This window comes from Eufriesea mexicana, unplaced genomic scaffold (assembly GCF_001483705.2).
Source record: "Eufriesea mexicana isolate 0111107269 unplaced genomic scaffold, ASM148370v2 scaffold4744748261, whole genome shotgun sequence".
NCBI classification, from domain to species: domain Eukaryota; kingdom Metazoa; phylum Arthropoda; class Insecta; order Hymenoptera; family Apidae; genus Eufriesea; species Eufriesea mexicana.
In genome coordinates, this window is record NW_016907860.1 from 246,903 (window position 1) to 271,357 (window position 24,455).

Genomic DNA, 24,455 nt, shown 5'->3' on the forward strand with positions numbered 1-24,455 from the left:
TTTACTAACTATTCATAATAACTCGTATCAAAAGACTCTTTGTAATCCTCGATAAAATATATATGTGAATTTTTTAAAAGATGGGGGAACAGGAGATAGAAATCCTGAAAGGGTGAGTCGATCTTCGTTCATTTTTCGATGAAAAACCCTGTTCGATTACGTCTCTCGTAATTTGGTGAAAATAAAAGGTTCAATTTGAAATGTCAATTTTTAAGGTTCACCCTGGAGAACATGTTCGCCATGGAGTTAGGAAAATACCAAGAAATAGCCAGAGAAATTGTGATGAACGCCGTAAAGGAACTCGCCATAGAAAGAGGCCTAAAAGAGTTGGCTGAAGTCTGGAAAAACTTGGAATTCACTGTTGTGAAACATTACAAAGGTCCATATTTATTTTCAGTACTATACCAGTGTACAGAAAATACCATAGAACAATTTTCAAAAAAATTTTTTAATTTTCTTCTTCAATTTTAATTTTTCTTTAGAAAGAAAGAAGTAAAAATTACAAAACACAATTTTCTAATTATCTAAATAATCAAATCTCCTTTTAAGCTCAATGGAAACGAAAAGATTAAAGCTAAGTAAAACGAAACGAGGTGTTTGGTTTGCAGGTACCGACGATCGTGGATTCATTCTGGGACCAACGGACGAGCTGAATCAGGTTCTAGAGGATAACATGATGAACGTGAGCGGTATGGCCGCCTCGCAATTCATCGGTCCTTTCCTCGACACGGTGCAAAAATGGGAGGTCACGATGCACACGATCTCCGAGGTTCTGGAATTATGGATGCAACTTCAAAAGAAATGGCTCTACCTCGAGGGCATTTTCGTAGGTGGCGACATAAGGCTTCAATTGCCGGATGAAGCGAAGAAGTTCGACGAAATCGACAAGTCCTTCAGGAAGATCATGATCGACACGTCCAAAAGACTGAATGTTCTCGAGTGTTGCACGATTAAAGGTAAAATGAAGTAGCTCTAACTACAATCCAATAATGCTACCCATCTTTGACAGAACTGGGACTCTAACTAGACGTTTCAATCATCCAACTAACTCCGTGTAAAAAGTCCAGAAAATACAAAATTTTCTGACAGTTAGATATCGAATAATTTTATCCGATGTAAGAATTCGATTCCACTTTGCCAAATCGAGAATAATCTCTCAGAAGTGAGTTCGAATCGATGAAATTCGTGGTCTAGGTCGACAGGAAGAGTTCGAATCGATGATCTACGGACTGGACAAGTGCCAGAAGTCTCTGACAGACTACTTAAACAGCAAACGAGCAGTTTTCCCGCGGTTCACTTTCCTCAGCGACGACGAATTGCTGAGCATCCTTGGCAGCGGTTTGCCCTCCGCCATTCAGGAACACGTTGGAAAGATGTTCGACAATTTGGAGAAATTCCGCTTCGAGTTTAACAACACCCAACGAGTGGTAGCCACGGCGTTGATCTCCTGCGAGGAGGAGGTGATGGATTTCAGAAACGTGGTTCTAGCCGAGGGTAAAATCGAGGAATGGATGGTGCTAGCTTTGGAAGAGATGAAGAGGTCGAATCGATACCTTACGAAAAAGGCTGTCTACAATTATGGCAAGGTGGGTTCAGGGTTCGTCGAATCCGGGTACTTGGAGCTAGTCGCTAATCGGTTGAATGGAATTCCTCAGGTTAGGAGACCAAGGACAGAGTGGATGCTAGATTTCCAAGGAATGATGATCCTGGCAGCTGATCAAATATGGTGGACTGCAGAGGTGGAGAACGTGTTCGTGAAAATTTCTCAGGGGCAAATGCGTGCCATGAAAGATGTACGTTTATTACTCAAAGCTCGATAAACAGCCTTTGCCAAAAATGATATAGATTAAAAGTAGATGATAGGAATCGATGATTTTTTAGCGTTTCTGGTGTCAAATTAAAAATGTCACCTGTACCATTTTGCTTTTAATCCTTTTAATCGGGTAATTTCATCATATAGATGACTCTAAAAAATCTTTCTGTCTTAGAAAATATCGATAGTTTCTTAGCTTTTCTGCTAAAAATGTCACCTATGCCATTTTGCTTTTAACTCTTTTAATCGAGTAATTCTTTCGTAAAAATGACTCTGGAAAATCAACCACCTCGTTTTCAGTATTTGAAACAACTGAATAATCAATTAAACGAAGTGGTGACACTGATGGGTGGCGATACATTGACGAACAATGACAGAAAGAAGCTCGACATGTTATTAACGATCGACGTTCACATGAGAGACATCGTCGAAGGTTTTGTCAGAGACAGTATCATGGATCCCTCAGAATTCGAGTGGGAAAGCCAATTAAGGTTCCTCCTTTTCCATCCTTATTAAATGCTAATTACTTTATCTACTATCTATGCAAATTTCGTTCACTGGTTATCGCAAATTTTTATCCGTTCCACTCGTAAGTTAAATCACGTTGCGAAATAGCCCCCGAAGATAAGATAAGTCGCTCTTCCCACGCCAAATAAATGGCTTTCCCTTTCGCGTGCGAACTGAAGGTAATAAAAAAAAAAAAGAAAAAAAACGAAAATAAGAATAAAGAAAAGATTGAAAACGTACCGAGAACGTTGTTTCATACTTAAATGCAAATTTCCCGCGAAGGTTCTACTGGGTTCACGACCTGGACAATGTTTGGATGTATCAGTGCACGGGAACGTTCGAATATGGGTATGAGTACATGGGACTTAATGGGAGGCTCGTTGTTACGCCTTTGACGGATAGAATATACCTGACTATTACACAAGCCCTCTCGATGCACCTGGGCGGTGCCCCAGCAGGTATAGTATTCTCGTGAAAGAGCATCTAAATTATCTTAGGATACCCTGAATCCTCTTAAACTTGCGAAATGTCACGTGGAATTATTTAGAAATTTCTACGACCTCGATGGACGTTGGCAATTATTTTTCAAGGATTATGCTCTTTTCCAAATTCCACAAGGTCCCGCTGGAACGGGGAAAACAGAAACCACGAAGGACTTGGCAAAAGCCTTGGGACTCTTGTGCATCGTCACTAATTGCGGCGAAGGGATGGATTACGTGGCGATAGGGAAGACACTGAGTGGTCTGGCACAGTGTGGAGTATGGGGTTGCTTCGACGAATTTAATCGTATCGACATTTCCGTGCTATCCGTCATCTCCACCCAGCTTCAAACTATACGCTCTGCTCTGATGGCGAAAGCCAGTCGATTCTTGGTAAAAACGTGTTAAACGTTCTAAAAGATCCGAGTTCCTATTCTTTGTCTATATACCTAATTATAGAGGTATGAAATTGTCACGTAAAATTATAGAATTGCTAGACGACTTTGGCTAATTATATTCGTCGTCTCTACATTTGCATCTAACTACGATTTCAGTTCGAGGGTCAAGACATAGTACTCGATTCGAAAGTGGGCATATTCATTACGATGAATCCGGGATACGCGGGTCGAACGGAACTTCCGGAATCGGTGAAAGCGCTCTTCAGGCCAGTGGTGTGCATAGTTCCGGATAACGAGCTGATTTGTCAGATAAAGCTCTTCAGCTCCGGCTTCTTGACCGCCAAGGTTCTGGCCAAAAAGATGACGGTCCTGTACAAATTGGCACGCGAACAACTGAGCAAGCAGAACCACTACGACTTCGGTTTGAGAGCACTCAAGTCCGTGCTCAATATGGCAGGCCATCTGAAGAGGACTTCCGGCGACCTGCCTGAGGACGTGGTACTCATGAGGGCGCTACGAGACATGAATCTGCCGAAATTTATTTTCGACGACGTCCCATTGTTCTTGGGTCTCATCGCCGACTTGTTCCCGGACCTAGACTGTCCGAGGGTTCATTATCCTGATTTCAACGAAGCTGTCAATCAAGTATTGGAGGACCAACGGTATATCGCGTTGCCTGAACAGGTAGGGTACTTTTATAGTTGAACGTAGACAGAGATGAAATTTTTATTTATAACGATCTCTCACGAACGATTCCCTTCGTAACTTCGTGATCGACAGATCGACAAAGTGATCCAATTGTACGAAGTGATGATGACCAGACATTCGACCATGGTGGTTGGCCCGACAGGGGGTGGGAAGACCGTCGTGATCGACACCCTCTGCAAAGCTCAAACTCGCCTCAACATGCCTACCAAACTCTTCACGTTGAACCCAAAGGTACTCTCCTACGGGATTAAAGTCACGATGGAATAACGATGATAAATAAATTCCCATTCAGGCATGCACGGTGAATGAACTTTATGGCGTACTGGACCCAATGACTCGCGATTGGACAGACGGTCTCCTCAGTAATATCTTTCGAGAAGTGAACAGACCACTGGACTCGAACAAGAACGAGAAAAGGTACATCCTGTTCGACGGTGATGTGGATCCACAATGGATCGAGAATATGAATTCCGTGATGGACGACAACAAGCTACTGACCCTAGCTAACCAAGAAAGGATCAAGATGCAGAATCATTGCAGTCTATTGTTCGAGGTGAGACTCTGACTATGTTAATCGAAAATCACCTAGAAATTCCTAATACAGAAGGACTAATTGCCATGAAATCGATAGGAAAATACCTCGAGCTTGAACCGATCCCGAAGATCTCGGAACTGGTTAGCCACCCAGATAAACACGATTTTTATCTATGTTTTTCATAAAAGGTAGGCGACCTGCGGTACGCCTCGCCCGCCACGGTGTCTAGAGCTGGCATGGTGTACGTGGATCCAAAGAACCTGGGCTACCAGCCATACATGGACAAGTGGATACGGGGCAAGAGCGAATCGGACCAGGAGACATTGAGCGGAATGTGCGAGAAATACGTGCACGGCGCGATCATGCTCATTATAGAAGGAATGCTTGGGCTGCAGCAAGTCAAACCGCTTAAGATGATCATACCGCAAACCGGCCTGAACATGGTAACAATTAGACCTTTATACGCTAATTAGCCTAGCCTTTCGTGGCAGTCGAAAATGTCGCAGAAGAAAGCCGTGATCTGGTTGCTTTTTCCGATTTATCGAGTTATTATACCTCGATTTTAATAGCTAACGAGTGTCCCATAAGAATGTTTGAAATATGCAATAATCGAAATATGAATCTCTTTATTATCTCGTTGCTAGTGTAGAAATTGGACGGTGGTAATGTTTATTGTTATAACGTTAAATTAACAATAATATAAGAATGTGCGAATGACAATAAAGATACGAATTATTCCTCGAGTTTATAATGACTCTAGGCTTACTACAACGCTCAAAGAGATATCACAATACTCTAACTCCGTCTAACTTTGAATCTTAATCTCGATCTCAACTTCAAAACTCGACTCAACTGTCTCAAACTGCCTCAAACTCGATAATAACTGACATCTGATCCTTCTTGTCCTACTTTATATTTCTTCCTCACCATGCACACGCTTTCCTTAAATGCTTCCCTTAAACATGGCCAAACATGGACATGTCCTAAGGGCCTGATACATCGTCCAGAATTTTCCCCAGCTGACCTGGACACTGCATTATCGACCCTTGCTCCCTCGTAACCTTCGTAAGGCTAAGTGTACATGGTGGAAGATGTGCAATACTACACTAGTTAGTGATTAATAAGGGTTTCTTGTTTAGGTAGTGCAACTTTGTTACGTGTTCGATGGTCTCCTCACGGTCCTGGACGCTGAAGCAAACTCTGTTACCAAAACCGAGGAAGACGAAGAAGCAAAAGCAGAGCCATTATTCTCCAGAGAGGAAATTCTCGAAGCGATGTACATTCAAGCTTGCTACTGGTCCTTGGGAGCCTCTCTGGTCATCGAGAACAGACCTAATTTCGACGATTACATCAAAAGAACTTCCGGATTTATGCTTGTCCAGGACACTGCCGAAAAGCCAGCTACTGTGCGTAAGTTTCAGAAAGTACGAATATTTTTATTCCCATAAATCAAGAGTTTTATTATCCGATTATCCTAGATAGCTATAAAACGAACGATTTCACGAATTATCGACAGGGTACATTCCCGTGACGGAGAAATTGTTGTACGACTATTTCCTGGACTTACGGAAGAACATCTGGGTCCCATGGATGTCCCTGGTCCCTGATTACATCCACGACAGACAGAAAAATTTTTCCGACATTTTGGTCCCCACCATAGACACTCTGAGAACCACGTGGTTCATCGAAATGATGAACGAACGGAACAGACCGGCTCTTCTAGTCGGCGAAACTGGTACTTCGAAGACCGCAGTCATTCACGAGTTTCTTCGAAACTTGAGCTCCGAGAGATACGTAAGTTCGAATACGAATATAAAAGTGAATAATTCTCTCGTATATTTCCTCGACGTGTCATTTCGCTGATTAACATGTTAACTAGAATCAACTTCTGATCAATTTCTCGTCAAGAACCACTTCGATGGACGTACAGAGGAACATAGAGGCTGTCGTGGAGAAGAGAACGAGGGAAATTTATGGGCCACCACCTGGTAAAAAGCTGTTACTCTTCATCGACGACATGAATATGCCAATAGTGGACACCTATGGCACCCAGCAGCCTATCGCTCTTCTCAAGTTCTTATTCGAGAAGGGTGGGTTTTACGATCGTGGAAAGGATCTCTCATTGATGTACATGCACGACATGTGTAAGTTCAATTGGAGATTTCTTTAAATTATACTAACTCTCGTGAGAGTATTTAAGAGTATGCGAGCTCCGATTAATATAAGGCGACGTGAGCGACGAGCACGTATCACTGATAATCGAAGTCTCAAAACGAAATGGCGATCCGCTTGATCTACGCGGCGGATGAACAAAGGAGGCCTACCTTTAAACCTTTCGCTTCGGCAGTTCAGTCTGCCGAAGTACCGTCACTGAACGGAGAGCCCTAGAAATATGCACAGTACGTGTGGTTTCTGTATATACGTTTTCCTAAGTCTTAACACGTTGAGTGTTACGTCTTTAGTAGACTTTTCGTTTGGACAGCGTGGATTCTGGGGACTGACAGCGAATTTTTCGTTTGCTCGACATCCGTATATGAGACCAATCGGCCATCGAGTTATAGGCTCATTTTAACCCAGCCCTCTCTCCTCATCCCCCTACACTCTTTCTAAGAACAATCTAGTCTGTAGCGACCATCATTCACACCCTCGTCACTAGATGGATTTCAACTTCGAGGGCTTTCTCGCAACACCTATGTTCGTCCAATTCTACTATTCCCCAATTCCTATATATATAACTTCTCGACCTTCCAATAGTATCCCAGGCGTCTAAGGCAGGGCCTTAAAGTAGCCTTAATGATGAGTGTACTAGCAAGCTCGGGACGAAAAGCATCTTTTCCTTTTCCTACCGTCCCTTCTAGAACTACCCCCACATCGAGTATCCTACGACCAGTCGACTTCAAGAACGTGGGGGAGGACCCCTTACAAGTCTGACTAAAAATGACGCTAAAATTTTTGTTTTATATAATATTCGATTATTTCCTAGGTTATCTGGCAGCAATGGGAAAGCCTGGTGGTGGAAGGAACGAAGTGGATCCAAGGTTCACCTCCATGTTTTCCGTCTACAACGTCGTATTTCCGGCAGACGAGACTCTAAATTATATCTACACGAGCATACTTAGTGGACACCTGCAGATATTTTCAGAGGAAGTGCAAGCTATCGCGACAACCTTGATAGACATTACTTTGAATCTCTACAAGGTATTCCTCTCATAATTTATCCTCTATTCTATTTAGAATAATATCTTCCAGCCTGAGAAAAATTGTTGTCTCTTCAGAAAGTTACTGCAGAATTGTTACCAACGCCGAATAGGTTCCATTACATTTTCAACATGCGAGATTTGTCGAGAATTACTGCCGGACTCCTTCAGAGCCACCCTGACTATCTGCCGAAAGTGAAACAGATAGTCAGACTTTGGAGAAACGAATTTACCAGGATCATATGCGATCGATTGATAAACGAGGAAGTGAGTACTCGGGAAAGAGGGTAATCTGTGAGTCTATGGAAGATTTTCTCATAGGATACGAAAATCGTAGCTGGACATATACAGGAAATAGTCCAAGAACAGTGGGAAGAGGACCCTGGGGTGATAGAATATACAATGAGGGACCCCCTGCTGTTTGGTGATTTTAGAAATGCGATTAACGAGGAGGAACCACGATTCTACGAGGATTTATTGGATTACGAGGCTGTCTACAGCTTGTTCTTAGAGGTGATTAATATTTCTTAATGGGAAACGAAGATCTCGGTTATTTAGAGCCAGTCGGTCGCCCCGGATGGGAACGTGTTAATTATTGGCTGCGTTTCAAACAAGCTTCGATTCGAAAATGACAAATAACGCTTCATAAAAAAGATTCCAGAAATAAGAAATAAAATATTAACAAACGAATAAATGATCTGTGCTAAAAATACGAAATATCAGTGGTCCAGAGTCCCTGGACTTTGCGTCTTCAAATTAAGAATTCGCAGAGTAGACGAAAGGTTAGCAAGTCGACGTGTAACTGCTATATCTCCTGCAAAATTTATTTTCCAGATCTACGAGGATTACAACGAAAGGAACGTGACCAAATTGCAAATGGTCCTCTTCAATGACGCACTCGAACACCTGACTAGAGTGCATCGTGCACTGAGAATGCACAGAGGACACGTTTTGGTCATCGGAATCGGAGGAAGTGGCAAGAGATCGGTGATCAAATTAGCAGCCTACGCAGCGACTTATCGAATGTTTGAGATTGGTCTGACCAGAGGCTACAACGAAGCCTCTTTTCACGAAGACATGAAGACCCTGTACAAAATGGTTGGCGTGGATAATAAGAGGATCGTGTTCCTATTCACGTCTTCTCACGTCATCGATGAAAGTTTCTTGGAACTGGTGAACAACATGCTGATGACTGGCATGGTACCGTCTCTCTTCTCCGACGAAGAGAAGGACGAAATAGTGAACTCTTGCAGGAATCAGTCTGTGGAGGCTGGATATGGCATCACCAGGTTCGGTTAGAAGTTTGCGTCGAATCTGTTGGCGAATAAAATACTGTACTCTATTTCAGGGAGAACGTATGGTCGTATTTCGCGAAAACTAGCCTTCAGAATTTAAGAATCGCGCTGTCGATGAGTCCATCAGGGGATGTATTAAGAACAAGGTGTCGAAGTTACCCTGGTCTAGTGAACAGTACTACCATAGACTGGATGTTCCCTTGGCCTGAACAGGCACTAGTTTCTGTGGCTAGCGTCACACTTAGAGACGTACGTAAATCTTGCATCGTTCCAGCTTAGAAGACCTTCAATCGCTCACTTTATCTTCGAGCTGAAGACTATACACTCTCTTCCAGAACCCAAACGTGTCGCAAAATTACATAGAACCCCTAGTAGAGCACATGGTCTTCACTCATAAAAACGTCTACGACTACACAATCGAGTTTCAGACGAAACTACGAAGGAAAAATTACGTGACACCTAAGCACTACCTAGACTTTATAGACAAGTACCTGAGTCTCTTGGTGGAGACCAGGGATTACATAAATTCCCAGTGCGATAGGCTTTCTGGAGGTTCGTAAAGCGATCTGTCGTTGATTCTTCGAAAGATGAAGTTGTTTCTTCTTCGTGGAAGAATGAGATCGTATTTTCTTGGATTTTAAAGGCCTGCAAAAGATCGCTGAAGCCTCTGTGACTCTGAACGAATTAAACGAGATTCTAGCCGTGCAAAGAGTAAAAGTGGCTGATCAGACGAGAAACTGCGAGCAGTTATTAGCCTCCATAGGAGAAAGTACGGATATCGCGATGGAAAAGAAACAGCTGAGCGAGCAGAAGAGACAAGAGATAGAGGAGCAGAGAAAGATCATCGACAAGGAGGAAACGGAAGCGAAACAAGCGTTGGCTGAGGCACAGCCAGCCTTGGATGCGGCCAGAGCAGCCCTTGGGGAACTCGATAAAGCCGATATCACCGAAATAAGGTTCGTTATCTCCTATTTTCTGCCAAAAATATATCAAAATTATAATAAAAACGTACGCTAAAAAATATTATACTCTGTCTTATATTTGTCAAATTACCGATTAAATGTCACAGAAATTGAGGTAGATTCTGTTATTGTCAGAAGGAAAATTGATTTCTCTTGAGATACTGGTTTTAACAGATCTCTAAATGTTCTGCTTCTGCGATAAATAAAACTGGGAATGGAAATTCGATTTCTTGAAGTATGAAGAGAAGAATATTACGGAATTATCAGGGTGCATTTTATTAGCGGAAATCAAAAATATTTCTAGATCCTTTGCAACCCCTCCCGAGCCCGTGCAAATCGTCTCGGAGTGCGTGGCTATGCTAAGAGGTGTCAAAGATATTTCCTGGAAAGGTGCAAAAGGGATGATGAGCGATCCAGCGTTCCTGAGAACCTTGCAAGAGATGAATTGCGACAAGATCACGCTGAAGCAGCAACAAGCAGTCCGGGCTCACTTGAAGAAGACTACCAAGCTGGATCAAATGCAGTTCATCAGCAAGGCTGGATTCGGATTATACAAATTCGTGCTCGCAGTGCTGGATTACTGCGCCGTCTTCAGAGAGGTATCTCTAATCAACGAAACGGAATAATCGCGTTCCACGATACTATCGCAATGAGACAAATCCCTAAACACCCTAACGAAGTCAAAGAAACCTTCGAAATCTGAATGAAACGATATAAATCTCTGAGACTTTACGTTTCAATTAACCCTTTGACTATCATGCTGAAATCACATGCTTCGCTCAGGACGCCACGGGAGTATTTTTATTATTCAAAGTATATAATGGCAAAATAATATAAAAATGGTGATATAAGACAACATTTTCACTCAATGCAGCATTTATCTTACTGATAGCCACCAATGACCACCGTGGCGTCACAGTAGAAACCGTATATGACCAACGTGGCAGTCAAGGTGAAGCGAAAAAATTTCCCACAATTGAGAATTTCGCAGGAATTTCATTCCATTCGAATTTTATTAGGTCAAGCCAAAGATAGACCGGGTGAAGGAGCTGGAAGCCGAATCGGAACGGGCTCGAAAGGCCCTGGAAAGGGAGGAAAGCGAATTGAGAAGGCTCGAGAAAGCCATTGCAGACCTGAACTCGAAATACGAGAACGCTATGGAAGAGAGACAGGAGCTGCAAGAAGAGACAGACTTACTTCAGAGGCGCCTGATAGCTGCTGATAAGCTCATTAACGGATTGTCCTCTGAGAACGAGCGATGGAAGAAGGAGCTGGAAAATCTGCATGGACAAATAGAGAAGATTATCGGGAATTGCCTGCTCTCTGCTGGATTCCTTGCATACTGTGGGCCGTTTACTTACGAATATAGAAATCAGATGTTATATGAGGATTGGTGGAACAGCATAGCGAAGAAAGGCATTCCTTTCACGGATACGTTCAGGATTGAGACGGAGCTGAGCAACGACGTTGAGATTAGCACGTAAGATATTCTCGTTTCGCCTGTTGCTAGTTCCTAATTCTATTTTATAACTAAAAGAAGGAAAATTTGATAAAAATTCCAAGAAAATTGGGATTTATTTCAGATGGACATCCGAAGGTTTGCCACCGGATGAACTGTCCGTGCAAAATGGAATTCTGACCACGAGAGCTTCCAGGTTCCCCATTTGCATCGATCCTCAGCAGCAAGCTCTGAATTGGATCAAGAAAAGGGAACAGAAGAAGAATCTGAAAATCCTATTCTTCTCCGATTTAGACTTCTTGAAGCAAGTGGAACTCGCGATAAAGTACGGTCTACCAGTTCTGTTTCAGGACGTCGACGAAGTTGATCCCGTTCTGGATAACGTTCTATCGAAGAACGTACAAAGTACGCGAGTAACCTGACTTTGCATCTAGGTAAATCAAGTAGACAGATATCGAAGATGAAATTTTATTACAGCTGTGGGAGGTAGAATGTTCGTTCTCCTCGGTGATAAGGAAGTGGACTATGATCCGAAATTCCGGATGTACCTCACCACGAAGATGTCCAATCCCATTTTCGACCCTGCTGTATATGCAAAAGCCACTGTGATTAATTATATGGTGACCATAGGGGTACGTTTTCCAATTTTTATAACGAAATCGCGAGTTTAACTCAGTATTAACCCTTTGCGGACGACAGCCACATATATGCGTTCGATGAAAATCATCAGTTGGGTCGAGGGACTCATAAATGTGTCCCACATAAACGCGTTGCTAGGGTTGAGAAATACATATATGTAGGAATGTAAATGAGGAACGCTCTTTTATTAGAGTAGAGTGTCTTCGCCTGAAAATCAGGTCTAGAGGACTCGTTGGATTTAAAACGGGTTTAAAAGGACCCGTTCTGGAGGGCAGAGTTAGTTACTAAGGAGTTACTAGGCAATTACGAAGTTGGTTATTAAGTAGTTGTCAGAGTAGTCGTCAGGTCAGTGTGCGAAGAGATAGAGTTATTTTGTAGGAAAATAGAGCCAATAAAGAAAATTCCTATATATATGCGTCGACTGTTGCGACCCTAGGACCGCACGTCCCAAGTTAAATGGTGGACCTTTATGTCCTTTATGTCCTTACTGCCAGCGTCGCTATGAACGAAAATCGCGTTTAACACGTTAATTGCCACGTCGGTGCCCAGAGACCGGCACTAGACTTTCCGTTCGGGCCCGGCCGGTCCTCAGGAACTGGCCCGGACTAGGACCAAAAGCTGCTAACTTTTGGTGTTAAATTCTTCGCCATCTTTGGACCTAACGTTTGGGAATTCCTGTTATGACAATTGTTACAGTATCTCTGGTGCTGATGAACACTGGTAGTTTTGAATGACTATCGCAGCAGCGACTCGGTCTCACGGTACAGTTTACTCAAAACCACTTCGTCCACAAAGGGTTAATCTAAGAGATATTACTCTAGTCCTCCTTCCTCTAAGAACCTTTCCTTCGAGCCAGAAAACAGCATAGATAACTTGGAGAACACTCTAGATAAAATAGAGGAAGATGCACGAAAATTTGGTTATGAACGGAAATTAAACGGACTAAAACATTCCAGGGATTGGAGGACCAATTGTTATCGGTGGTGGTCCGAACAGAGAGGCCAGACATCGAGGAGCAACGCGAAAACCTGATCGCGGAGACCAGCGAGAACAAGAACCTTCTGCAAGAATTAGAAAACAGTTTACTCCGCGAAATCGCGACGAATAAGGGCAACATGCTGGACAACATCGAGCTGATCGAAACTCTGGAGAGCACAAAGTCCAGTGCCGAGCAAGTGATGAGGAAGCTATACCTCGCGGAAGTCACTGCTGCTGATGTGAACAAGCTTCGAGATGGCTACCGATCAGTGGCAAAGAGAGGAGCGATATTGTTCTTCGTTTTGGCAGACATGTCCATGGTCAACTCGATGTACCAATACTCGCTGACCAGCTACGTGGAGGTGTTCATTTACTCGCTGAGGAAGGCACTTCCGGACCCAACGCTGCAACGTCGGCTGCAGAATATTATACCGGTGCTGACGAAAAACGTGTACGATTATGGTTGCACGGGAATCTTCGAGAGACATAAATTATTGTTTTCCTTCGAAATTTGTACGAAATTGGAGGAGAGTTTGGGGAACGTGAGCCAACAACAGTTGGATTTCTTCATTAAAGGATGCATCGCTTTAGAGAAATCGCCTAAAATTAATCCTACCGAATGGTTACCCGCGACTGGATGGGCGGATTTGTTGAAGCTGAGCAACGATTTTCCGGAAAAGTTTGGAAATATCACGGAAGAACTGAATACACACATGGACAAGTGGCAAGAGGTAGAAGAAAATACAATTTTATTCCTGATACTGAAAATTCAAATTACCACGATCCTCTAGTAAAATAATTCTATGTAGTAATAGTAATTATTATTCGTTATTTTGTTCACGGATAAGAAACGGATAAAAAATAAAATACGAAAGTATGAATAAATTATTTAATCGAAATTTTTCAGTGGTACGACATGGACGTTCCAGAATCAGCGGAGCTTCCCTTGGACTACTCTAATAAATTGAATCCCTTCGAACAACTCATGCTAATCCGATGCTTCCGTGTCGATCGAGTTTATCGAAGTATCATCAATTACATCAGCGAAACCATGGGAGAAGAATACATCACCCCTCCCCACATTAGTCTCGAGCTAATTTTCGAACAGAGCACGCCAACGATGCCTGTCGTTTTCATCTTAAGTCCTGGATCCGATCCATCCTCGGAGCTAATGAAGTTAGCAGACAGATACGGCTGTGGAGGCGGGAAATTTAAATATTTATCACTTGGACAGGGCCAGGAAAAGGTAGATCATCGTTCTTCATCGTTCGATTAACGTGGAATTCCTATATGAATAAATTTATGGTCTTTCAGACTGCTATAGAGTTGTTAGAGGTGGCAGTGTCCAGAGGACAATGGTTGATGTTCCAAAATTGCCATTTACTGCTGAGTTTCAGCAGAGAATTGGAGAAATTATTGGAGAACGTTGGGATACCTCATCCAGACTTCCGATTGTGGCTCACAACTGACCCGACTCCCAATTTCCCCATTGGAATATTGCAGCAGGCACTGAAAGGTTATTTCCAACTGAAGAAATTCTTCGTAATTCGTAACGACTGGATGGAAAAATTCTCACGAAAAAGTTTATAATTTTTAGTGGTCACGGAACCACCCAGTGGTCTGAAGCTAAATCTCGAAAATACTTATTTAAAAATGAGACCGCAAGTGCTCGAAAGTTGCGCACACACCGCCTACAAACACCTAGTCTACGTATTGGCCTTCTACCACGCGGTTGTCCAAGTGAGTTACGCTATAATTGAATCATCGTATTACGATGAGATGGTTCATTGGAACGTAATCGATAGGAAAGAAGGAGATACGACAAGATTGGCTGGAACATAAACTATGACTTCAACGAGTCGGACTTTAACGTGTGCACCACTATCCTGGACACTTATCTGACCAAAGCACTTCTGGCAAATGATACCAGAATTCCTTGGAACAGCTTGAAGTACCTCATAGGAGAAGTACGTTTCGTTTTCTTAGGAACCTAATTTTTCACCGTACCACGGTGTTAGATCTCGATTCTAAACTCATAAATTTAAATTACATAAATTGACTCGAAGCAATTTTATACAGGAGACTATTCCCAACTCTCTCACCTTTAGACGTTTACCTTTGAAATTCGTAAATTTCCGTTCTATGCAATAAATCTGAGGAAATTGGAGTTCTTAAGATCTCAGTGTCGAATTGAGGCTATCCTAAGAATTCTTCTAACGCGTTTCCTCCAAAGTGAAACTCGGAGATCTATTATTTTACCAAACCGACGTAGGTAATGTATGGTGGACGAGTGATTGACAGCTACGATCGTCGAGTATCTGAAACCTACATGGACGAGTACTTCGGAGACTTCCTTTTCGACAGCTTCCAACCTTTCCACTTCTACCGTGATGAACACGTCGATTACGTGGTACCACCGGAAGGGGAGCGTGACGATTATCTGGAGTTCATCAGGGAACTGCCACTGGTGAACAGTCCAGAGGTCTTTGGATTGCATCCAAATGCCGAAATTGGCTACTTCACTCAGGCAGCGAAAGAAATGTGGAGCAATCTCATAGAACTGCAGCCACAGACTGGTAAGCACGTAACAAGGCTACGTTGATAATAGGACTAATCAATTTCTCTCCCCAACGATCTCCCCAACGATCTCCCCCGATTCCATTTTCCAATTTATTAAGCTTCTATCGCGATACAAAAATTTATTTGTCCCTAGTACGCTTGGACAAGAAGAGTAAGCCTTTTCTGCCTTTATAAATTACTCTCCTCTGCTTCCGTTCGAATCGATCAGAGAATTATTTCGCTTTTTAGAAGTCAGCCGGACTGGAATAAGCAAAGACGAATTTATCGACAACATCGCGAAGGATATTCTGAATAAAGTCCCTGCCGAGTACGATCTTCATAAAGTGAGGAAAAATTTTGGGCCCCTCATAACTCCAATCACGATTGTTCTTTTTCAAGAATTGGAGAGGTTTAATAAATTAATTTACACGATGAAGAGGACTTTGACGCAGTTGAGGAAGGTCTGTATCTTTGTTTTGTCGAAAATCGGTATATCGTAGGAATATTTTTAAACAGCACTGAAAAATATTTTTATACATTGTCAGGCTATTGCTGGAGAGATTGGAATGGACACGACTCTTGAAAATATATCCGCGGCATTGTACAATGGTGTTTTGCCGCAAGAATGGGCCAGACTAGCACCAGACACCAGGAAAACCCTAGCTGGTTGGATAGACCATTTCGAGAAGAGGATACAACAGTACACTAACTGGGTAAGACATTGGAATCAAACTGCAATTCACGATTCGCTGATTTTTTAAATGGACCTATAAATATTTCATGGAATTCTAATTTTTCTTCGCTAAAATTCACTCTATAGAGATTTTAGTTTAGGGGGTTAGTTCTTTCATTTCACTTGTGTTCCTTTCATTTTACTGTGTTATGTAGCAAGCAGAAGGAACGAAAGAAAGGATGTGTTTTATCCTGGGTCTGCTAGTAGACTCGTCAGTAAGGCTACCTAGCAGACCCTGCCTTAGACTTAGACTTAGAGGGATACTTAGATAGTATAGGAAGATTCACCGAGGACTCACGAAAAACCTCGAACCTCTATTTCCCGTCTAGCCGCAAGGGTGCTACATAATTTTGCGATTTTCAGAAATTTTCACATCACCATTGACGATTCATTTTATAAATTCTAATGTTTCGTATTAGAATTCTTTAAGAAAATATTATTTCTATTATTCTAACCTTTCTAAAATTCTTAGTCTTCTGCAAGCGAGCCTATAGTTCTCTGGCTAGCCGGCCTGCACATCCCAGAGACTTATCTAGCAGCTTTGGTGCAAATGGCTTGTCGTAGAAACAGTTGGTCTTTGGATCGTTCTCTGACATACACAGCAGTGTCGAGGTACACCAAACCTGAGCTTATAGAGGAGAGACCCGATGAGGTACGCAATAATTCTTAAACGAGTTTTACTTGTAATTAAATTCGTTTAAAGATAAATAATTAAATTAAGGGCTGCTACGTAAGTGGATTATACTTGGAAGGAGCCAGATGGGATCTGGAGGAACAGTGTCTGATAAGATCGCACCCAAAGATCCTAATAGAAGAATTACCAATACTCGTCATTATCCCTGTTGAGGCTCACAGGCTCAGACTTCAGGTATGGGATCAACTTAATTTGATTAAGGTTCATTGAAATTATTCAGACAATTAACATACGTATTCACGAATTATAGAACACGTTTAAAACTCCGGTTTATACAACGTCCAATCGGAGGGACGCTATGGGAGTTGGTTTAGTTTTCGAGGCGAACCTCGCCACCACGGAACACATTTCTCATTGGGTGTTACAAGGAGTCTGTCTAGTACTAAATACGGATTAAATAGTATTATGGAATTATAGCGTTAATAATTATCTCATAGAGCAAACGATATAAAAATATCATGTACAGTAAACATCTTTCCAAGTATCATATATTAAAGAACGACTTCAAAAACATCCACCACTGTATTATATTTAAACAACTTTGTAATACACGAGAAAACTTACAAATGATGCAGATGTATTTACATATACATATATACAGAAGATCATTTATTACCACTTATAAATTTGATTTGAGGCATACAGAGATTGTAAAAGGAACTGCCGACGAAATTATTCAAATTTTGCCATTTCACCCAATGGTAATTCTCCAGTTGCTCGGTTCCTCGTGCCCTGCCGACGAAATGCGGATCCACGATCAACAAATAGGTGTTCGTTGTGCCCTCGTGGATCCCCAACACGCATTTGCTGGAGCAATCCCTGTCCCCTCCCATCATGATCGGGCTACCGAATTCCTCGAAGTGGGCCTTAATAATGGGAACCTGGTCCCGCAAGGCTGTGCCACTTGGAACGTGTATAATTTTACTGAGAACCTCGTACAAATGATTCAACACTAGGCATACCTACGAGATACTCGAAATCAGCTTGTTTACATGTATTATATTTCGTATAAGAGTATTTATTGCTTATCGAGCGTATCGCGAATCTTAGCATTCTTCGTGTATCGCTGTGCTAATTAAAGTAGTGTTTCGAAATTTATGGTAATTGGCGATTGTACGATACTCTTCGATGCTACAAAATGTATCAGAAATCTCAGTACGGAAAGAAGGTTGCTCAAATAAACATGAGTGGAAGTTGTAGAATAAAATTCTAATTACTTGTCCAGCGTGTTTATGCAAATGAAAGGTAAGTCGTATACGTGTCTATTTAGATGAACATTCAGCCCGAATGACAATGTCTTGTTTCGTATTTTTATATTAGTAGATCAGAATTTTTGATACACCCTGTATAAAGCTATCTTTCGGGAAAACGTTTCGATATCTTTCCGCAGAAATTGCTTACTTCGAAACTCCCTATCCATTCTCTCGAGCCGATAAATGATTGCTCTTTATCATCCAGCGTGACGAGCACTTCTTGTATCCGTCTGATATGAGGCACAGGTTGGCCTAAATTCCGGTTCCTTATAACCCACGAGCATATCGTTTGCAGCGTCCTGTATCCGCAACCCCAACCCTAAATCCAACATATCGTTTTTCTCCCTTCTCCGTGGTTATTTAAAAACGAAAATGGAAAAATGAATAAAAATCAGTGACAAACCTTATCGTTAAAACCATCGCAACCATAATGCCAATATTCGTAATCCCCTCTAACCAAGAAACTCTGACCAACTTCCGGCACAGGGATATCCCGATGTACGTTTCTCAATAAATCACTGGAATAATCCACGGTCATCCTGGTCTTGTAAAAATGGTCGAACAATTACCGTTCCTTTCTATCCACCGAGCCGTGTAAATCCACTCTACTTTCGCGTCTGTCGTAACTGTCTCGAAAAAGCCTAAACAGAGCGTGGGTCGTACGCAATGGCAAATAGAGCGCGAAGCTTCATATTTCCCGGTTTAGCGGTGATTCGCGGCCATTCCGCGTATTTTTCCTTCAACACCTAACCTATCCAACTGGCTCGCTCGCCGTCATCGTCGTAATAATGATTCAGTGAAAGCGTCTGCCGAGCGAGGAAGCCTTTCATAATCTACGCGTCTGTATCGTGGTTGAAAAGTCGTTGTTCGCAGTAGAGAACACAGCGCAGCCTTTATGATAGGCGTTAAATCGTGGCGTCACCTGGAAACACCTCCTCTCGGTCTGCTATCGTCGTTCTCGTCGTGCGAACGAATACTTGATAGAGACGTCAAAGCACGTACGCAGTCACGCGCATTTCGTTACGCGTTCCTCTTACTGGTTATCAAGTATACGTTGCTCGGTGGCTCGGTGTGGCGTTACAGCCAACGAAAAAAAGAGAGGGACAGAGCGATCAGCGTGAAGCTGATCGACAGAATGGACACTGGGGTCTCATAGCAAAATGCCAATCGGGCCAGACGAGTGTATACGGATAAGGCAAACGGACAAATAAGTGGGCGAAACAACGGAAAAAAACTGCGCGAAATATAGACGGGAAATATAAGTTGAAGACAGTGGGGATCAGAAGGCAAATTACGATTTTATTTGGGGGCAAGATGAGAACGGTAATTTTATGCACCTAATGGGTAAGTCACGCAAATCTTGTCACGACTCTTATTAAATTAGCGTTAATCGATTCGAACGCTGAAATCACATGATTTATCGCGATGGCATTGTCGATTTGACAGCTACACACAATAGGCTTACCGCTTATCGATTTTCCGCCGATTAAACGGCCAAGATTTTCGTTTATTTCGCGGAAATGGCTTCGGGATTGATTTAATGTTTGTATATTATTATTTGGATCAATCATCGCTTTCTAACGAGTCTGAAGGTCGTTACTCGGGAATACTGCCAAGTATTTTAGGTTATGTTTATTATGTCACCTTAATTAGCGAACGATGCTTTTACGATGATTCCATCGAACGCTCCGTACATGTGGATAAACGTCTTCCGATTATATCTTTCTTAACGGATAAATAAGGATTGTACGATTCCAGATACATTATGCATTTTTATGTTAATACCAATTATCGTCTAGCTTAAGCTAGAATGACATATGCTGTCGCTTTTTTGTTTACCAGTGTAAAGTTCAGAGATGGTTCTAATATAAAGTGTGCAAGAAAGCGAGAAATATGTATGGTGCGGTACGTGAAGAAGTCTCAGAAAGTTGGTATGATTTGAGCAGTACGATGATTCCTAATGTTAGTTCACCGATGAACGATGAAGAGCACTTTTGCAAGTTCATCTTGTACAAAGAAATTAAAGACACGAGGTAAGCATTGTTTTAAGAATAGCTGGATAGATCTCGTGGACCAATTTATTTTTTGTTTTCCAGAGTACGAATATGGGATATCGTCATATTGGTACCGAATCTCTTGTTTCTTTTATTCATCACAGTGAGATTTAATAGAGCACGGCTTAAATTACGAGCAACGAGTAGTCCAATATTTTTAGCATTTTACGTACTTGTCATTTGTAATGTAGTAATTTCAGTGATAAGATGTATCGTTTCGATGACTGTAAATGCAGCTACCACTGTTGGTGGTATCGCAGACAAAATACTGTGGGTAACAGTGAGATTTTTCCTGTTATCCACAGAAATGAGCGTGGTTATATTTGGTTTGGCTTTTGGTGAGTTGATTTCGTTTTCGTTATTTAAATCCGCTTGTTAAAAACTCAGAATATATGTCTGTTTATTTGTAGGACATTTGGATAGTCGCTCAAGTATTCGTAGGGTAGTACTTGCAACGTCGTCAATAGCATTGGCTTTTACCATAACTCAAGGAACCTTGGAGTTAATTTTACCAGACGATACATTCCTTATTCCCAGTAGAAATTTTTATGTGTTTGGTCACGGGGGAATGATGTTTTGGTTTTGCAGCAGTCTCGTTTTCACTATGGTAATATTTATAATGGCGGTAAACATCGATACGATTCGTTGTAAACAATGCTAGTGCACTTACTGTAATTTTGTTACAGATATATCTTTTTATATTAATACTGCCATGGACACGGTTACGAGACCGTTTAACCCTTCCAAGTATGTTGAACGACACGACATATTCGGTACTTTATATCAATTTACGTGTTACAAGGTATCCTTTGTTACAGCAAAAAAATGTTTTTACGTATATGCTGGTACATTAGCCATGCTAGACTTAGTACAATCAATTGGTGCAGGCTTTTTAAACTATACGCAAAGTCCTGTAGGATTATGTGTCGTCGATATCACTACAGCGGTTTATTTGACTCTTTTTACACCTTTGGTTTATCACACATTCCTGTCTGAATTCTTTGGGTAAGTCTGCTACTGCTACCGAGAACGATTTTATATCCTGAAAACATGTACAACAAACGAGAAATTTTGTTACAGAGTGTCGCAACCTTCGATAATGTTCTCGTACAAGGCACAAGTAGACGATGCAATGGACGAAGACACGGTATCGTTGCCACATCAACAGAGCTTCTCCTCGTTAAGAACAGACAGCGATTATATTTATCAGGTCCATGCTCCATCTATTCACATGCCCTTGTATGGCCCGCAAGCGTTAAAATTATTTCCATCAGCGCATAAAACCTCTTTACGCTCCTTAGCATCCATCAAAGATTCTAAAAGTGGTAGCGGACACACTTATGACTCCTCGGGTGTTTCGTACCAATCCACATCGGGCATTAAAAGTTCCACCAGACGTCTGAGCGCAGAGAAAAGCATTTTTGATTTCAAGAACTATCCTTTAACGAAATCCGACAATTTTATCGACTCTAAAAGTTTGTTTGATCTACGGTATCCTCGCAATGTCTGGAAGAGCCGGTCTACGTCGCATTTCAAATACGGTGAACCTAGTAACATCACGAATTTGCCTTTCTCGCCAAGCACCGCTAGTAGCTTCCTGTATAAACCCGGGGAGAACGATAGCAGCATAAACTTGTTCTCACCGACGAGGAAAGGTAGCCTGGTACACGAGCGAAAACGGTCGGACGGGAACATATCCAGCCAGTATTTCGAAATTCCACCGCTAGAAAAGCTACAGTCGATTCTCGATAACAGCATGAACAGTTCCGAAGCGAAATATAGCACGCCTAGCGAAGAGACTTTGAGGAAAGATAGCACAATCGCACAAGCTTTACAAAATATAGAAAGTAAAGAATCGAGTCCTTTGAAGCGATACAGTGACACCGAAATGTCTGAAATCGATGTCGAAGATACGTTATCCGATTCAACGGATAATTCAAATGTTACGCAACAGTTATTGTTCAAAACTGACTCTTCGACGAGCGAAGAGATGTTTAGAAAACGAAAGAAGAAAGACACAACCGTAAAAGAGCCCGGTGGACTGAGCGATTACTTACTGTCTCTGACAATTCCGAGCACACAAAGAGACGAGAAAAGTACCGAGACAGATCCTAGTCCTTCTCCCTCCCGACACGCTAAATCTTACATGCAGACTGAATCGTTGTAAATATTCGTTATATTAATCCGTGTAAGGTCTAAGTCATTACGTGTAGTTGTATATAAGAGAATTTTTATCTTTTAAACTCGATTCATTTCTTAATTAAATAATAGTGAAGTCCCGTTCTCGGATGAAGAAATCACAACGCGTCTTTTGCGTTGCTTCATTAAATAACTACATAGATGTATCATAGTGTAAAATAGAAAAGCGCACAAAATGCTTTATTATCTGTACATATACAGCATGTCTAGATTTAATTAAACTCATTAATGTAGCTGACGCACTTGGTTTTATTTATTTACACTAACTTGGCAGAGGATAACGCTAACATTTTTGTTTTGTGTTGCAATCGGTACGACCCTCACACCAATCACGATCAACCGCTTTCTTTTATTTCCAAAAAGAATAGAGAAATATTTTGCACCCAGCTTGGAAATTGTACGCGTGCAAGCAACAGTGGAAACTTCAACTATATAGTTGCCTTTGCACGAGACCAAATCTTTGTCAAAGAAAAACACACGAATCTGGACTCTTTCCGCAACAAAATTTCTACTCTTCCTATGTTCTGTATAACCGCACAAATAATTGGAAAAAAAAGAATGAAATCGTTCAAAGGAGCTATATATCGTCCGCTACCATTTCTCACATCTTTGCTAAAGAGTGCAACGAGAACTGTTCTTTTGTTCACAGAACCACAGTGTCTATGACTCGACCCAATTCGACACAAACTCCACACCAGTAAATCCACTTTACGCGGCGTCTCTGCAGAGTCCGGATAGCATAACCGGTTACAGTATAGACAGTCAAGAAGGCCAAGCCCAGGCGAACGGCTATCAACAATGAACGAGCTGATCGTGCCTGACGTGACTCGATTTGTACAGTCACGAACATGGATGCAACGATTAGTTGAACGATCGAGTTAACTTTTCACTGAAAATGAACTACTGCGTGAAATCCACTGAAAAACGTGTTCCATCGTTCGATTCTCCCCTCAGAATAACGAAACCAGAATGAAGGATCCCTGTACGATTCCGCTGAAAGAATCTAGTCGCTACGAACGTTTCTAGAGCAGTGCAACGTCAATGAAACACTTTCCATTTCATTTGTTTTGTTTGTCTTTGTGATAGAATCGAGATGACGATAGTCGCGATCCCGAGCTGTTTTAAAAGGACGTTGAGTTCTCTGTTTTCCCTAACAGGCTGACAGAATTGCCTTGCAACTTCATCGATTAGAGGATTCGTTTGATCAGGAAAAATTGTTAGACGATGTTCGAAGAAGGATTTCATAGCGGCGTTATCGAAATGGTCAGCGAGCTGCTAATTTCTCGACAGATTTCATCGGTTGAATTTAATCTCCGACAACTTGCTTATCGTTTCTCCGTCCTCTTCACCAAAGACAGGCCTTCCTTGGTCTCTATAACTCTCGCGGAAGATCTGAGCACGATCCGCGGCGAATATCCCTCGCTATTTTCCTACTTTTGCAATTAAGGAAGCATTTTACGAACGACGAGCAAGGACAATATATAAAAGAATGGTTCCCGAGGCGAGCGCGTGCTCGTGAGAATCGAAACATAAAACTTAGAGTTTAAGGGGAACTCCTCGATGCTCCGCTGAAACTATTTACGGAAGACTCCATCCATCGTGTAATATGTATATATACCCTGTATTCTAGTGTAAAGGGTCGTGCTATTTATATACTAATATATGTATATATATATATATTATATAAATATATATATATACACATATACATAACGTTATATTTATCGATATTGTATGTCCGTACTCGTGAACATGCTAGTTCCGACAGAGCCGCGTCGGGCACGACTAAATTCGTCTGCCTTTTTTCCAATATGATACGTAAATACGAATCATTCGAAACCAGTGGCGATAAGTGATTGATTTTACGATGATTAACACCCTCGGAATTCTATTTAATAAGAGAATTACGCGTAACCGTCGGCGCATCGACACTTCGAAGCATCCCCAAAGGATTCCTTTTGATCTTTTCTCACCCTCGTAGATCTGATAATAC

At 41.8% G+C, this 24,455-nt stretch overlaps 3 protein-coding genes across 4 annotated transcripts in view; 2 read left to right on the forward strand and 1 right to left on the reverse strand.

Annotated features, from left to right (window-relative positions):
• Nucleotides 1-17,353, forward strand: part of Dhc98D (Dynein heavy chain at 89D) — a 29,291-nt gene extending 11,938 nt beyond the window's left edge. The window contains 36 exon segments of the mRNA XM_017897945.1: nucleotides 216-379; nucleotides 609-956; nucleotides 1,195-1,586; nucleotides 1,656-1,793; nucleotides 2,114-2,331; nucleotides 2,543-2,778; nucleotides 2,939-3,192; nucleotides 3,354-3,881; nucleotides 3,978-4,136; nucleotides 4,198-4,458; nucleotides 4,629-4,883; nucleotides 5,580-5,850; nucleotides 5,957-6,234; nucleotides 6,320-6,584; nucleotides 7,424-7,638; nucleotides 7,716-7,904; nucleotides 7,959-8,150; nucleotides 8,472-8,926; nucleotides 8,986-9,181; nucleotides 9,268-9,484; nucleotides 9,576-9,888; nucleotides 10,199-10,493; nucleotides 10,914-11,374; nucleotides 11,478-11,758; nucleotides 11,831-11,985; nucleotides 12,949-13,701; nucleotides 13,878-14,216; nucleotides 14,285-14,486; nucleotides 14,568-14,710; nucleotides 14,776-14,937; nucleotides 15,243-15,546; nucleotides 15,779-15,990; nucleotides 16,075-16,242; nucleotides 16,735-16,914; nucleotides 16,984-17,130; nucleotides 17,207-17,353. Of these exon segments, the coding sequence (XP_017753434.1) occupies nucleotides 216-379; nucleotides 609-956; nucleotides 1,195-1,586; nucleotides 1,656-1,793; nucleotides 2,114-2,331; nucleotides 2,543-2,778; nucleotides 2,939-3,192; nucleotides 3,354-3,881; nucleotides 3,978-4,136; nucleotides 4,198-4,458; nucleotides 4,629-4,883; nucleotides 5,580-5,850; nucleotides 5,957-6,234; nucleotides 6,320-6,584; nucleotides 7,424-7,638; nucleotides 7,716-7,904; nucleotides 7,959-8,150; nucleotides 8,472-8,926; nucleotides 8,986-9,181; nucleotides 9,268-9,484; nucleotides 9,576-9,888; nucleotides 10,199-10,493; nucleotides 10,914-11,374; nucleotides 11,478-11,758; nucleotides 11,831-11,985; nucleotides 12,949-13,701; nucleotides 13,878-14,216; nucleotides 14,285-14,486; nucleotides 14,568-14,710; nucleotides 14,776-14,937; nucleotides 15,243-15,546; nucleotides 15,779-15,990; nucleotides 16,075-16,242; nucleotides 16,735-16,914; nucleotides 16,984-17,130; nucleotides 17,207-17,353 (9,493 nt within the window).
• A 208-nt stretch (nucleotides 17,354-17,561) lies between these two features.
• Nucleotides 17,562-18,755, reverse strand: Ufsp1 (UFM1 specific peptidase 1). Its single transcript, XM_017899469.1, has 3 exons — nucleotides 18,613-18,755; nucleotides 18,358-18,528; nucleotides 17,562-17,918 (listed from the first exon to the last, which is right to left on the reverse strand). The coding sequence occupies exons 1-3, from the start codon at nucleotides 18,745-18,747 to the stop codon at nucleotides 17,562-17,564; spliced, it is 663 nt and encodes a 220-aa protein (XP_017754958.1). The 5' UTR covers nucleotides 18,748-18,755.
• A 727-nt stretch (nucleotides 18,756-19,482) lies between these two features.
• LOC108546938 (uncharacterized) lies at nucleotides 19,483-22,700 on the forward strand. Of its 2 annotated transcripts, none has more exons than XM_017899281.1 (7): nucleotides 19,483-19,553; nucleotides 20,052-20,242; nucleotides 20,306-20,601; nucleotides 20,674-20,870; nucleotides 20,950-21,010; nucleotides 21,082-21,268; nucleotides 21,344-22,700. In XM_017899281.1, exons 2-7 carry the CDS (start codon nucleotides 20,103-20,105, stop codon nucleotides 22,428-22,430), a joined length of 1,968 nt encoding a protein of 655 aa, XP_017754770.1. In that variant the 5' UTR covers nucleotides 19,483-19,553; nucleotides 20,052-20,102; the 3' UTR covers nucleotides 22,431-22,700. The 2 variants fall into 2 exon arrangements, with proteins under 2 accessions (XP_017754770.1, XP_017754847.1); XM_017899358.1 differs by lacking the exon at nucleotides 19,483-19,553 and adding an exon at nucleotides 19,568-19,955.
• Nucleotides 22,701-24,455: the final 1,755 nt, after the last annotated feature.

Coding starts and splice junctions, on each gene's coding strand:
- Ufsp1 (XM_017899469.1), bottom strand. CDS start 18,747: ATGACCGTGGATTATTCCAGTGATTTATTGAGAAACGTACATCGGGAT. Junction 18,529..18,612: donor GCGATGGTTTTAACGATAAG/GTTTGTCACTGA, acceptor TGTTGGATTTAG/GGTTGGGGTTGCGGATACAG. Junction 17,919..18,357: donor AATGGATAGGGAGTTTCGAA/GTAAGCAATTTC, acceptor AGTATCTCGTAG/GTATGCCTAGTGTTGAATCA.
- LOC108546938 (XM_017899281.1), top strand. CDS start 20,103: ATGTATGGTGCGGTACGTGAAGAAGTCTCAGAAAGTTGGTATGATTTG. Junction 20,243..20,305: donor AAAGAAATTAAAGACACGAG/GTAAGCATTGTT, acceptor TTTGTTTTCCAG/AGTACGAATATGGGATATCG. Junction 20,602..20,673: donor TATATTTGGTTTGGCTTTTG/GTGAGTTGATTT, acceptor GTTTATTTGTAG/GACATTTGGATAGTCGCTCA.